Genomic DNA, 15,333 nt, shown 5'->3' on the forward strand with positions numbered 1-15,333 from the left:
TTACCCCCCCCCCCAGCATTGCAGTCGCCCATAGAGTACCAACGCCGAGAGAGCAAGACGCACAGCCTAGGAAGGACGGGAAGCCCGCTCCTGTCCCTGCCTGGCGGATCTGCCCGGCCCCACTCCTCCGCCTCCGTGGACCAGAGTAAGGGATCCAGCCTCCAAACCTACAACGCCTCCCTGCCTTCCCTTTACCTTCCTGGTCCGCCCCAAGCTGAGCCTCCCCCCTACGTTGAGGTAAGTTACGAAGATCGTGACGGATGGTTTTGGCTGGCATTTAGACCCCGGTGAGGCTAGGCTGAAATTCCAGTTCCACTTTTAGGTGTATTGGGTGGGACTTCGTGTCAGTCCTTTCAGCCGATAAGCCTTGAATAAAAACGATGTGTGCTGTGTCAAGAGACTTTTCCCTTTAAGCAGCTTCTCGTCGAGCTCAGACAATGGCTTGAACTGTGGCCTAGCTACAGATCATGGAAGTTTCTCTCTCTGGGAACCCAGGTCAAGCTCCGTGTGGCTTCAAAGACTCAGAGAAGGGAGAGGAGAGGCCACCCAGGTACTGGTCAGACCATTAGTCCTGGGCAGTTGCAAGGCCGCAAGAATCTAGGAGGGGGCGTTCTGTCTCAGTGCCTGAGCTTAGGGGTGGGAGACGATGTTTGTGGCTGCAGCGTGTCCACCGGTCTAACTGGCAAACTCACCCGATTGGTTGAGTCACCTGGCTAGCAACATACATGATTGGTCAAGTTACATTAGTTGCTGTGCATTTGATTGGTTAACTAGAATCTGGCCACCACAGGTCATTGAGCAGAAAGGAAAGACCTTTCATTCTAGTTTTGCCCTGTGTCTGGATTACATCTGGCTTTGGGACCCTTCTTGATTATGGGCGGGTCAGGCTGACCGGAGCCCTTGTCATGGACTTTGCATTTTCTAACCCTGTTAGTCTTGCTGAGTAACGTCTGGATCTCGGACCAATGCTTGTAAATGTGTTTAACTTCAATTGACCGCTTTGTTATTTTTATCCTCTCTGTTCACTGCTCTTTTATTGTATATTCCTGGAGTTTTATTTAAAAAATCACTTATGTGCTGTGATATTCTCGGGTTTGAGCGCTTCAATCTGAATCCAGTAGGGCCCATATTGGCTACAGCTACCAGAGTAATTGTTTTCTGGAACTCACCTTGTAAGTGCACTGCCTTACAGGGCTGATGTTCTTGTTATTCGTCCTGGGAGGGCTAGAGGCTCTGTCACTTGGTCTCTGGATTCCTGGGTGGATTCGTGGGGCCATAGGACCTGCGTGGTCTAATAGCCTCAGGTGAGGGTCTTCGTGGGACTGCCCACCTGTAGCAACAAGAATACAGGTGCTGGCGGAGGGCCGTGTGTGTTTTGTGCTGGATCTATGGGCACTGGATTTGCCATAACCCATAAAACTCGTTCCTTGCCAGTTCAGATTGTCAGCTGGTCTTAACTGTAGAACTGGAACATCTATGAAATTTGAGCAGGGGATTGGTGTGGCTTGCTTTCAGTGCCACCATATGTGTGTGTGTGAGTACCTTGAGGAAAAGGTACCTGCCTTTTGAGGGGGGTGTTCTCCTGCACGCTGCGCTGCCAAACCGAGTGCATCCTCAAAATGTCACGCATGGTTTCTTTTAGCTGTGGGCATGTGTCTTCCCAAATTATTCTCTCTCTGCCCTTTCTCCCTGCAGCCATCTCGCAGCCAAAGCTCTCCAGGATCCGGCCCAGTTCACATACCTTCAGATGGCTCTGAGTTGCAGCTCCCCAGCGACCCCCAGGAGGAGTCCCCGCACGTGGTGAGTTCTGTTCGGCCTGAGGCAGTGGTCCCATAAATCAGAGGGATGGCCAGGATTCCTCCTTGCACTTTGGACAATGGTCCACATTCTGTTTACTCATTTGGTGCCGTGTTTTCCTAACCGGCCTCTTCCACCAACATCTTCCACTGTGATCTTCTCAAGATACTGGAGATGGACAAATAAGCAAAGGTCTTCTAAGCTGGTCCTCCTTGGAAACGGAATGCTGGAGTCCATGGACCTTGGTCTGACCTCACAAGGCAGCGGTTACATCATTCATTTGCATAATTTATGCAGACTGCAGAATGGAGTTTTATTTAGCACAGAACTTTGGTTACCTTGTGTTATAGATTTCCTTCCTTCCTTCCTTCCTTCGCTGCAGAATGGAGTTTTATTTGGCACAGAACTTTGGTTACCTTGTGTTAAAGATTTCTTTCTTTCTTTCCTTTCTTTCTTTCTTTCTTTCTTTCTTTCTTTCTTTCTTTCTTTCTTTCTTTCTTTCTTTCTTTCTTTCTGCTGTCAAGTCACAGCCGACCTATGGCCACACTGTAGGATTTTCAAGGCAAGAGATGTTCAGAGGCGGTTTGCCATTGCCTGCCTCTGCGTCAGGACCCTGGACTTCCTTGGTGGTCTCCCATCCAAGTCCTAGCCAGGGCCGACCCTGCTTAGCTTCTGAGATTGGATGAGATCGGGCTAGCCTGGGCTATCCAGGTCAGGGCATAGATTGTTTAGCACAACAGATATATACTGCTCTAGACCAATGCTCCCTCTAAGCTGTGGAGGCTTGTGAGCAAAAATTCAACTTTGTGAGCTGCTGGCATGAAACTTGCGAATGTGTGATTTGGCTACTGCATCAATTAGTTGGCTCACTCTGAAGACATCCTTCCCGAGCTGAGACAAAAATGTGTGCGCCGGAGGCTAAAAATCTGTGAGCTAGCTCACACTAGCTCAGCTTAGAGGGAACACTGCTCTAGACACTTTGGTTAGCTAATAGCCCAGACTAGCCTGATCTTGCCGGAGCTCAGAAGCTAAGCGGGGTTGAGCATGGCTAGTGCTTAGATGGGAGACCACCAGGGCAGATGGGCTGCTAGGCAGAGGGAAGGCAGTGGCAGACCCCCTCTGCACCTCTCTTGCCTTGAAAGCCCCGTGAGGCGGGACTTCATGGGGGTCACCACGAGCCAACTGCGACTTGACGGCAAACATTACCTTTTAAAAGCACAAAGGTTCCATCACAGTGGGTGATTCTGCATTGGTTTTTCCCTCTGTTGTTTTACGAAACCCACCGTTGGAACAGAAACTCCCCTCTGCACTGCATGCTGCTTTCGCTTCCTTTGATCATCGGATTTTATGGTACCCTCCACACTGCATGCCGAGGGTACTATAAAATCCACACTGCATGCCAGGAGCTGCGGTGGCTCAAGTGGTTAAGACGCTGAACTGCACGCTGTGGAAGGTCGGTAGTTCAGCAGTTCGAGACCCGAATGTGCCGCATGACGGAGTGAGCTCCCGTCTCTAGTTCCAGCTCCTGCCAACCTTGCAGTTCAAAAGCAAGAAATTGCAAGTATATAAATAGGTACCACTTCAGTGGGAAGGTAACAGCGTTCTGTGTGCCTTGGTGTTTAGTCATGCCGGCCACATGACCACGGAAATGTCTTCGGACAGCGCTGGCTCTTCGGCTTTGAAACGGAGATGAGCACCGCAACCCTAGAGTCGGACTCGACTAGCTTTCGAGCAAGGGAACCTTTACCTTTTTACACTGCATGCCGCTTTCCCATTCTTTGATCATCAGATTTTATGGTACCTTCTGCATAGATGTATGGCCCTTTTATGGCCATTCAGGGGGTGCCTTTGCAGTCAGTACAGTGTTGCCCTGGGGTATTTGAATGTGGTTTTGAGCTGCACCTTTTCCTCCGTGTTGAGAAGATGTGGAGCGAATGCCAGATGCAGAACCAGCCAGTGAGTTACTGGCAGGGTCTCAAGAAGAGATTCCCAGAGCTGACTTTGTTCCTTCGTCTTCCTCAGGCCCCAAGTGATGATGACGACGCTAGACTTCTGCTTCCCGAACCTGATTTCCTGGACATCCGTTTCCCTCAAGGCTGCGCCCGACTTGCCAAGCTCGATGAGGACGAGCTGTGACTCTGGGACTGTGGGACAGCCAGCCCCTGTCGGGTTCTCCAAGGACTTAGATCGCAAGGACTGAACCGGCTCTGCCTTCCTCCGTCTCCCTTCCTCCCTCTGCCATTTCTGGGGAGTAGAGAGAGACACGCAGCGGCGGCAGCCCCAGAAGGGGGATCTAATCTTGCTGCCTTCTGGCCCTGCCCTGTTGGCTGAAGCATTCCCTCCCTCTACGAAGTGCCGGGCCCCTCACACTGGGACGACGAGGGAATACAGCAGGGGACTCCTCTCCGGCCCCCGGACCCCCGTATATGCATGCTGTGGGGCTCTAGGGGACTTCGAGGTCAGGGCTGTCGGAGGACGGGGTTGGATCGTATGAAACGAGAATTTTATTTTGTTGGTTGTAATAATAAAGATTTTAGTTAAAAACAAAGAAACGAGACTATCGCTGCAGGGACCCGCGTCGTCCAGGGGTGCTAACGTGGCTTCGAGTTGCACAGGAGTCTCCGTTTTATTTTGCTGGGTCAGCCGTTCTAACTCTTTCACAAGTCATTCGGTGCCGCGTGCCATATCCCTTTAATGCAGCCGTTCCCAGCCTGTGGGTTGGTACTTTAGTGGCCAGCTCCGGGTTGGGAAATGCCTGGAGATTTGGGGGGGTGGAGCCTGAGGAGAGCAGGGTTTGGGGTGGGGAAGCACTTCAGTGGGGTTTAATGCCATATGGTCCACCTTCCAAAGTGGCCATTTTCTCCAGGTGAACTGATCTCTGACACCTGGAGATCAAATGTAATCCCAGGAGATCTCCAGCCACCACCTGGAGCTTCAGCCACAAATGGACCACAGTGACTCAACCAAGGTTGGACCCCACCAGTGTTCACTGTGCAAAAGTTATTCTAGCCCAATTACAGTCCATGAATTTGCTTCTTCTTCTGTTTCTTTATTTTACGTCAGGCAGTGCTGCTGCTTCCAACAATTGCCATGCGAATACAGGATTCCCGGGTAAACAGTCTGTTTCCCTCAATGCTTCGTCAGGTCGCTTTATACTGGGAGCCCATGCTCTACGTCCCCTACTCAGAATTAATCTTGTATTTTCTCGGCATCTGCTGGCGCTCTGCCGAGAAAGCGACCTGACGAAGCATCAAGGGAAACAGATTGTTTACCCAGGAAACCTCTAGTCGCATGGCAATTGTTGGAAGCAGCAGCACTGCCTGACGTAAAATAAAGAAACAAAAGAAGAAGAAGCGAATTCATGGACTGTAATTGGACTAGAATAATTTTTGCACCGTGAACATTGGTGGGGTACCACCTGGAGCTTGGCAGCCCTAGTTGGTACCCATGAGCAATGCTCCCTCTAAGCTGTGGAGTCTTGTGAGCAAAAATTCTACTTTGTGAGCTCTTGGCATTCAAGTTGTGAGCGAGCGATTTGGCTACTGCGGAAATTAATTTGCTCTGGAGCCATCCTTCCTGAGCTAAGATAAAAATGTATGAGCCGGAGGCTAAAAAACTGTGAGCTAGCTCACACTAACTCAGCTTAGAGGGAACACTGCCCACGAGTGGGTCGCGAAGGCCCTCCCTAATGGCCACTCCTGCCCTTTGTGTCCTCTTCTTTCTCTCTTCCTCCACCAGCTTCTCAGTTTCTCATCTCCTCCTCCCTCTTTGTGACAATAACGAGGGGGGGGGAGCCTCTCCTCCCCCCCCAGTATATCACTGCCCTCTCCCTGCTGTGGGAGACATACTGCACTGAGCCCCTTGCCGCCAACTTGTTCACTGCCATCTGCCTACTTTGTGTATCTCCTCAGCACGGTGCCCCCCCATCCCCCCCCCGTGCACCTCCTCAAACTCTGGCCCTGGCCCAGCTAATAGAGGAAGATGAGACAAACTCCCACTTGCTTGGGGTTCATCATGGGGGGCAGCTGCGCTCTTTGTACCATGTTTGTTGGTTTCTCAAAAAACATCTGGTTGGGCATTAGAGAAAATGGCATGCTGAGCTAGATGGGTGCTGAGGCCATCGTTGGCCTGTGGCACCGAAAACCCTTGGGCCATCCCTGGTTGGGTCACTGCGTACAAGGTGAATTTGGACCGGTGGCTCACCGTACCAGAAAGGTTGGGAACCACCACCTTGACGATCCCTTTCTGGATTATTTAGCACAAACGTTCCTAGCAGTTCGAAAGCAAGAAATCGCAAGTAGATAAAGAGGTACCACTTCGGTGGGAAGGTAACGGCATTCCCTGCGCCTTGGTGTTTAGTCATGCCGGCCACATGACCACGGAAACGTCTTCGGACAGTGCTGGCTCTTCGGCTTTGAAACAGAGATGAGCACCACAACCCTAGAGTCGGATTCGACTGGCTTTCGAGCAAGGGAACCTTTACCTTTACTAAATAGGTACCACCTCGGTGGGAAGGTAACAGCGTTCCGTGCGCCTTGGTGTTTAGTCATGCCGGCCACATGACCACGGAGAAGTCTTCGGACAGCGCTGGCTCTTCGGCTTGGAAACAGATGAATTCCGCCCCCTAGAGTCGGATTCTACTGGCTTTCGAGCACGGGAAACCTTTGCCTTTACCTTATATAATTCATAATACTTAACATTATTTGTTCTATATTCCCTACTGGGATGTCCCCCGGGGCTACGGATGTGTTTCCCCACCTCTTCCTCACACAACTCCCATCCTCTCCCCTGGTCCTCCAGGCTTTCCTTTTAAGCACTGAGTGAGGGCTCCAGCCAGCTTTTCTGCAGGTGGAAAAGGAAAGATGGGCAGGGTCCCCTTGGAGCAGCCCAAAAGGCTGTGCTGGGGCTCCTTGGACCTGCACATACAAAAAGTTGTGTGGGAGGAAGCAGGCAGGAAGGAACAGAGCTGAGCAAGGCTGAGGGCCAAAAGCTGGCTGGACCCTAAACCCATTTATTTTTAATCAGGCGCTGCACACGTCCCCCGTCCCCCCTACTCGTCTCTGATGCTCTGTTTGCATGGCCTTTTCGTCTCCTATCCCCGAACTGAACAACATTTCATGAAGACTTCAGCCCCCAACACACACCTGCTGGATACTGCATGCGCAGCTCTAAAATGGGGCAAAGAATTTCCCCCTGGAGCCATTTTGGTTAGAGAAAACTGCATGGGGGGGGGGAGGCAGGAGTCCCTCCCCCCATGCTTTTGTACTGAGCTGAATCGGGGCCCTGTGGACTTTTATAACAGCGTTCTCTGCAGCTGCTGTGCGCCTGCTAGGAAAGCAAGTTGCTTCTGGGGGAGCCCAACTAGTGAGGAATTGTATCGTGTAGCCTGTACAGGTTAAACAAATAGAGGTTTTCCTCTGCATACACATAAACACCTCAGACTGGAGGGAGTTTGGAAACACAGCTTGGCCTTCCTGCTCAGCCAGAGGAGAGTCGTTCCCCCCCCGTTGACCAAAAGACTTGGGAAAAGAGGGTGGTGGAAGCTTGGCGTGGCAAAAAAGCTTCCTGTTGCTTCTTTCAGGTTGGCCAGGGACTCCCTTTGAGCTTTCAGGTTATATTCCACGGCTTAAAAAAAAATTACGCACAGACTGTATGACAGATCAGATCCCACATTAGTGGGGGGTATAGGCATGCATGCAAAGGAAACACAACCCCACGTGCCTGGCGTCCCCATTCAAGTTTATTTCTTGATTTACTTTGTTTATACCCCGCCTTTCTCTCCAGTGGGGACCCAAAGCAGCTCACATCATTCTCCTCCATTGTCTCCTCACAATAACCTTGCAAGGTCGGCTAGACTAAGAGAGTATGACTAGCCCAGGGACACCCAACGAGCTTCCATGGCACAAGCAGGGATTCGAACCTGGGTCTTCCAGGTCCCAGTCCAGCGATGGCGAACCTTTTAGAGACCGAGTGCCCAAACTGCAACCCCAAACCCACTTATTTATCGCAAAGTGCCAACACGGCAATTTAACCTAAATACTGAGGTTTTACTTTAGAAAAAACAACTCATACATTAATTTAAGACGATCCAAACAAGGTAAGGAAAGCAATCCCAAATGCTTTCATTTACTTACAATTATTTGGCAGAGAATTCGGCACTTTAATGGTGGTCTGGGCCTGGCTGGGGCGATGACACGCGTGCCCACAGAGAGGGCTCTGAGTGCCACCTCTGGCATCCGTGCCATAGGTTCGCCACCACTGTCCTAGTCCAACACTCTTAACTGCTACATCAGGTTCCTCTCTTCATCCCTGAAACACAACCGGCCGTTCCTGGCCAGCTCTGTCCCCATTGGTAGAGCACAGTCTGCCAGAACAAGGACGTCTCTGCAGAATCTTCGGCTCTGCCAGTTAACGTTGGGGCAGAGAGGAATCCCATGTTTAAAGGATTTGGCTTTGCCTGGTCTCTTTTGTGTGTGTGTGTATTTGAGTGTGTGCGTGCGCACACATATGTGCCTGGAAGTCATGGTTGACTTCTGGCAACCCCTAGTGGGGCTTAAGACGTTTCTCGCTTGCTTTTTGCCTGCCTCTGTGTCCCAGCCCTTGTATTCCTTGGAGGCCTCCCTTCCAAATACTTGCCAGGGGTCGGCCCTGCTTAGTTTCTGAGATCTGACAGAGATCGGGCTATCCAGGTCAGGGCAGCTTTGACTAGTCTCGATTGGTCTTTGACGGGGGTTTCTCTCCTCTCTCTTTTTGTAACAATGCAGGAAGGACTGAGGGGAAATGCAAATGAATGAAGCTCGGCTCTTTTCCACATCAAAGGCCACGGGGCCTGTTTTAACAGAGGGGATTCTTTTGGATGTGCTGAAATGTGGATCCTTGTACTTTACAAAGCCTGAAGTCCTCTGTGAGAAACAAAGGTTGTTTTGAAGAACTGACTCTGGAGTCTGTTAATTGTTATTTAAAACCGATGTAGGCAGCAAGGAGCTACATTGGTCCAGAGACAAAAATTCCCAAAACCAAAGTAATACCGTACCTTTAATTAGGAGTAACTGAGTGCATCACAGAACAATGTGCAAGCTTTGGGGGTTTCTAGAACTCTCTCCCAGTTTAGTTGTTGTTGGTTTTCTTTCTTGGGGGGGGGGAAAAGATGCAAGGAGAGAAAACATAAGTTGTCTTTAAAAAATAAAATAAAAGAATTTTATTAGTTTATATAAAGAAAGTACGGAAGGGGGAAGAAAGGAAAAAAAGAAAATTACAGAGATATTCAAAGTTCCAGTTTAGTGGCTCAGTGGTTAAGGCACTGAAGCCGTTCGAGACTCGAGTGCTGCATGACGGAGTGAGCTCCCGTCTCTGGTCCCAGCGCCTGCCAACCTAGCAGTTCGAAAGCAAGAAATTGCAAGTAGATAAATAGGTACCGCTTTGGTGGGAAGGTAACATCGTTCTGTGCGCCTCGGCGTCTAGTCATGCCAGCCACGTGACCATGGAAACATCTTCGGACAGCGCTGGCTCTTCGGCTTGGAAACGGAGATGAGCACCGTGCCCTAGAGTCGGATTTGACTGGCTTTCGAGCAAGGGAAACCTTTACCTATGCATATCTCTCATTACAATTTCACAACTATTTCATCTGTCATTCTTATTGTTCTTCACTTGGTCTTATTTTGTCAATACTTAAGTTTTAACCAGTCATAAAACGCCCTCCAGAATCCCATAAATGAGAGCCAGTTTGGTGCAGTGGTTAAGTGTGCAGACTCTAATTCGGGAGAACCGGGTTCGATTCCCCACTCCTCCACTTGCACCTGCTGGATGACCTTGGGCAAGCCGTAGTTCTGATAAGAGCTGTTCTTGAAAAAGGGGCAGTTTCTGTCAGAGCTCTCTCAGCCCCACCCACCTCACAGGGTGTCTGTTGTGGGGAGGGGAAGGGAAAGGAGTTTGTAAGCCGCTCTGAGACACCTTTGGGTAGTGAAGGGCAGGGTATAAATCCAATCCTCTTCTTCTTCTTCTTCTTCCACTTTCCCTTTTAATATATTTGTCAACTTGTCCATTTCAGCACATTCCATAATCTTCAATATCAACTCATGCAGCGTTGGACTCTTCAGGGTCCTCCATGTCATTGCAAATAAAAATCTGGCAGCTGTTGTAACATGCAAAACAAAATATCTATGATTCTTATCCAACTCGTCTGGTAAACAGTTTAACAAGAATATCTCTGGCTTAAAAGATGTTGTGACATTCAGGACTGAGTGTAGGAAAGTATGCACTTCAATAAGATAAGTTGTTGTCAAGGCCTGTCAGCAAAGTCCAGCTTGTTGTCGTCTTAAAATGGAAGGCAGCTCCTGAACATGGCAGGGAGGCTGGAGAAGGAGCCTTCTTTGCCAAGAATGTTTGGAAGAATGAGGCAGATGGCAAGATGCTTTGTGATGGATTTGGGGGAGTGGGGACAGAGCCTACAGAAGAGCAGGCATCGCCCCGTCCTCTTTTTGACCACCGGCAAGGGAGACAGATGGAGGGCAGTAAGAAGAAGCAGACAAAGGTGCCACGTGGAAGGATAAGTGAGGAGGTACCCATCGTCCCAACACCCCCCAAGGCACCCCTCTTTTTCTTTCTGCTGTGCTGCCAGCTGCAATGGAAAAGGGTAGATTCATTTAGATGGTGCAGGTTTTCAAGTTGCTGGGGCAAAGCAGAGAGGGGGGAAAGGGTGTTCTCCCTAAGAATATGAAAGACAGAATTCATTAAATGTCTCTCTGGCTCTAAAGCAGACGACACAGGCAGAGAGCAAAAAAAAAAGAAAGGCAGTAGTCCTTATGTTGCTAAAGCTAGGGAGTAACTTAAGGAGGTTGTGCTTAGTAAACAGTAACTTGAGAGCCAGTTTGGTGTAGTGGTTAAGAGCAGCGGACTCTAATCTGGAGAACCAGGTTTGATTCCCCACTCCTCTGTATAAACCAGCTGGGTGACCTTGGGTCAGTCACAGTTCTCTCAGAGCTGTTCTCTCAAGAGCAGTCCTCGAAAGGGCTCTCTCAGTCCCACCTCCCTCACAGGGTGTCTGTTGTGGAGAGAGGAAGAGAAAGGAGATCGTAAGCCACTCTGAGTGAAGGGTGGGGTATAAATCCAGTCTCCTCCTCCTCCTCCTTCAGAATCAATGGAAGGTAAACTGGTTAATACTTACCTAGTCTAAAAAATTCTTCCATCTGCTGTCCTGAATTAACAGCACCCACACAGCTGCACGCAAATAGAAATGCAGAAGGTGCTTTTACATTTCATTAATTCATTTTATTTATTTCTAACCTTATCTTGCTGAGATTCAGTGCAGATTACAAAATATAAAGTAACACAGTCAGAGAGCTTGCTTGCCAGCCTCCAGGTGGGGCCTGGAGATCTACCAGAATTATAACTCATTTCCAGATGACAGAGAAAATGACGACTTGGGAGGGTGGACTCTATATAATTGTATCCTACTGGGTCCCTGTCCTCCCCAGGCCCCACCCCCAAATTTCCATGAATTCCCCTACTTGGAGCTGGTCGGAGGGACCTGGCAACCGCATCCAATGAACAATGCAATAGGACTAGGATTACAAAAGGAGAAAACAAAGGCAAACAACAGAACATGAAGGTCGATTCAGATAGGTAGCCTTGGCGGTCTGAAGCAGCGGAGCAACATTTGAGTCCACTGGCATCTTTAAGACCAACAAAGCTTTAGTCACCATATGAGCTTTTGTGTGCATGCACATTCCTCAGATACAATGAAATGGAATATACCAGTCCCTACACATAAGCAGGGGAGCTGCGGTGGCTCAAGTGGTTAAGACGCTGAACTGCAGGCTGAGGAAGGTCGGTAGTTCAGCAGTTCAAGACCCAGGTGACCGCAAGATGGAGTGATACTAACCTTATCTTGCTGAGATTCGGTGCAGATTACAAAATATAAAGTAACGCAGTCAGGGAGCTTGCTTGCCAGCCTCCAGGTGGGGCCTGGAGATCTACCAGAGTTATAACTCATTTCCAGATGACAGAGAAAATGACGGCTTGGGAGGGTGGACTCTATATAATTGTATCCTACTGGGTCCCTGTCCTCCCCAGGCCCCACCCCCAAATTTCCATGAATTCCCCTACTTGGAGCTGGTCGGAGGGACCTGGCAACCGCATCCAATGAACAATGCAATTCAGGAATAACAAGCTTAGTTTGTGCGGTTGCCATTTAACACAATGAAGACTGTTTTAACAGATGCAAAGGGAAAACGAAGGCAAATAACAGAACATGAAGGTCGATTCAGGTAGGTAGCCTTGGTGGTCTGAAGCAGCGGAGCAACATTTGAGTCTTGGAAACCCTAGGAATGCAGACCACCCGCTGCGCGTGGCCGATCCTCAGGAGTTCTGGTGGAGGGGATGGGCTGTGTCCCAAGGGTAGAGCAGCTGCTTTGCATGTACAAGGTTCAGGCTCTGGTATCTGCAGTTAAAGGAGAGGTTAGAAAGAAAGGACCATTCTCTACCTGAGACCCTGGAGAGCCTTGGCCAGACTGTGCAGGTGATGCTGAGCTGGAAGGGCAGATGGAGAAGCCCGAGTGGCCCAGAGATAAGCCAAGCAGAACAGGACTTGAAAGAGGGCAACTTGGTTCAGACCCAGTGAGCAGCTATTGGCTGACCTATTGTTTCTAGTGGGCGGCAGCGGGAATGGAGGCAATGGGTGAGCTAACCACAGATTGCTGGTGCTGAAGGCCCTGAGCCGACCAGCTCCCAGAGCACTTGTGAAACTGCTGGGGCTGAGCTCCATCTGCTGCTCCCGCCGTCCTGGACAGCGACCCTACAGGGACCTTCCTGGTACGTTACATGGACAGTCTTCATCTGCTGAGTTGGATGGACCAATGGTCAGGCCCAGTGCAAGGCACCATCACGTGGCTGTGTTTGGCTCAGTGAAGCTGTGCAATGGGTGCTTCCCATGGACTGCATAACCTCCCTAATAACTGCAGGAGAAGGAATAGCAGAGTGGAATGAAGTGCAGATACTCTAAGAGCCTCCGGATGGGGACGAGTGAAGGTGGAGAGATGCAGCACTAGTGGGAGGTGGGGGAGGCTTCCTTTAGTGGTTCTCTTCTATTGGAAGAGGTGGGTGTGCAGCTGTTCTAGCAGACCTGCAGAACTTGTCACTTGCCAAGCCGAACGTGGCCAGCCAGCCGTCTCTGATGGACCAGCCTGGGAAACTGCAAAGCACAGTGGAGGCGGTGGGATTACGGTCTCCTGGTAGGTCATGCAGAACATGAGTACAGCCAGAAAAGGGTCCTAAAATTTTAATCAGACAGTGTATATAAAAGGATACAATTTAGGATGTCAGAAATCATGTCAGCGTGAGGATATTCTTACCTGGTTGCTGCCATCTTCTCCCCTTTCTTCCAGTCCCATAGAACAAGGGTGTGATTATCATCTAACCCAATTGACGCCAAACATTTCCCGTCAGCTACATAAAAGCAAATAGCAACATGAAAAATTATACTTCTTGAATTAAAATGTGATAATGGCTTGCATGACACAGAACAAAGACTGCAAACTGGAAGGCAAGTCCTGCTAATCACCTAGCATAGTATAGGTAATCCACATTTACCCTCAGACAAACCTGATCCTCTCTTAACCACAGCATGCCCTGGTCTACCTACCAAAGGTTCACAAACTTTTTTACAAAGGGGTGCATTTTTCACAAACAAGACAAATAGGTAATAGTATTACAGTACCATCTTAAGCAGAGTCATACTGTTCTAAAGCCATTGACGTCAAAGAGAAATACCCTTTTTTCTAAAACAATTAGGAGACTTTTTAATTAGCCATTGTTAGGCACTTGTTTTATGTGTATTCAGATACATGGGCAAAGGAAATATTTTAGATCTTGATGAGCTGCCCATGTTGTATCACAAGAAAATTTGACACCACTTACTCCACAGGTAAGGAGCTGCGGTGGCTCAAGTGGTTAAGACGCTGAACTGCAGGCTGTGGAAGGTCGGTAGTTCAGCAGTTCGAGACCCGGGTTGCCGCATGACGGAGTGAGCTCCCATCTCAAGTTCCAGCTCCTGCCAACCTAGCAGTTTGAAAGCAAGAAATTGCAAGTAGATATATAGGTACCACTTCGGTGGGAAGGTAACAGCGTTCTGTGCGCCTTGGTGTTTAGTCATGCCGGCCACATGACCACGGAAACGTCTTCGGACAGCACTGGTTCTTCGGCTTTGAAACGGAGATCAGCACCGCAACCCTAGAGTCGGGCTCGACTGGCTTTCTAGAAAGGGAACCTTTACCTTTTTACTCAACAGGTGAACATCTTAGTGTGAGTAAGGTCTGCTCTGTGTATGATCAGTTTTATGTATGTTTTTGTTAAATTAATGAAGCACTCACTTTGAATTATACCACTGATTAAGGCCGAGTGCCAAAACACGTTTGGTATTGGTTCTTGCATACACGGACAATATATACTTTTAAACCTGTATTCATTTAAATGGACATTTGTCTTTATATTGGGATTAGGTGCTTATCTGCTGGACCACAGGATTCTTTGGTTTTAAATGATATTTTAGCACTTCTGAATGTATCACTAAATTATATATGCCATTTTGTCCATTTGCACTACATGCATGGTTATATTTTTCCACCTTTTTTGTTTACCTTCCTAGGTCACACTGTAGAAGCAGAGCAGGCGGATCGTACGGACTTGGAGTCTTAGCCCTAGACCTAAGGCTTGGTGGTGGCTCAGTGGTGGAGCATCTGCTTTGCATGCAGGAGGTCCCAGGCTCAGTCCCTGGCACCGCCAGGCCTTTGAGTAGGAGCCGCCCCCCCCCCATTCCACCATGGTTCCTTAAAGGATGTACCGACGAGGCCCTGAGGAAGAACCTGGACAACGTAAAGAAGATCGAATAAGCCGTCGCCATTGGGCATGAATATCATGGGAGGACCACCTGGAACTGTGTTGATTCTATCCTGGACGTATGAGATTAGTAATTGACTGAGCACCATTGTTTTAAGTGTCGGATGTTTTTATTATGTTTTATATGTTTTTAATTATGGCACGGCTAATTACCCTGCCCTTGTTAGCCGCCCTGAGCCCACTGGGGAGGGCGGGATAGAATGCGAAAAATAAATAAATATAAATAAATAAGGGCCAGGCAGTAGGTGACGGGAAAGACATCTACTTCAGCCGCTGGAGAGCCACTGCCGGTCAGCGGGGATAAGACTGACTTTGACGAACCAAAGCGTCTGACTTGGTATAAGGCTGCTTCAGATTATTCTGAGCTATGTGTACCCTGCCTTTGCAAATGCACTGCCAGTGAACCTGAAAGAACCTCCGTGGATTTGGGATTAGGGAGCAAACACTTCCAGGTGCATTGACTGACTGCTGGAGACACCTCTGCTAGAATTTAAGCAAGATAGGCCCCGGTACTTCAGGCAGGAAACTGCAGAGGAGAAGTGTGGCTGTTTGCCCTGGGGCAAACTACTGCGCAGTTACGCGATCAGACCTCCTGTGGAGGTCCTGTGGAGGTACCGTGGAGGTTCCATGGCAAGGGAGAGGTGC

General features: G+C 49.2%; 1 protein-coding gene across 2 annotated transcripts in view; it reads left to right on the top strand.

Annotated features, from left to right (window-relative positions):
• The window catches only part of ARHGEF25 (Rho guanine nucleotide exchange factor 25), a 116,133-nt gene extending 111,878 nt beyond the window's left edge, over positions 1-4,255 (top strand). For both annotated transcript variants that reach the window (XM_015416537.1, XM_015416538.1), the window contains 3 exons: positions 17-237; positions 1,696-1,800; positions 3,820-4,255. In XM_015416537.1, the coding sequence (XP_015272023.1) occupies positions 17-237; positions 1,696-1,800; positions 3,820-3,933 (440 nt within the window). In that variant the 3' untranslated portion in view covers positions 3,934-4,255. The remainder of the gene's footprint in view (positions 1-16; positions 238-1,695; positions 1,801-3,819) is intronic.
• The last annotated feature ends 11,078 nt before the right edge of the window (positions 4,256-15,333 follow it).

This window comes from Gekko japonicus, unplaced genomic scaffold (assembly GCF_001447785.1).
Source record: "Gekko japonicus isolate JY-2015 unplaced genomic scaffold, Gekko_japonicus_V1.1 scaffold2966, whole genome shotgun sequence".
Classification (NCBI taxonomy): Eukaryota; Metazoa; Chordata; class Lepidosauria; order Squamata; family Gekkonidae; genus Gekko; species Gekko japonicus.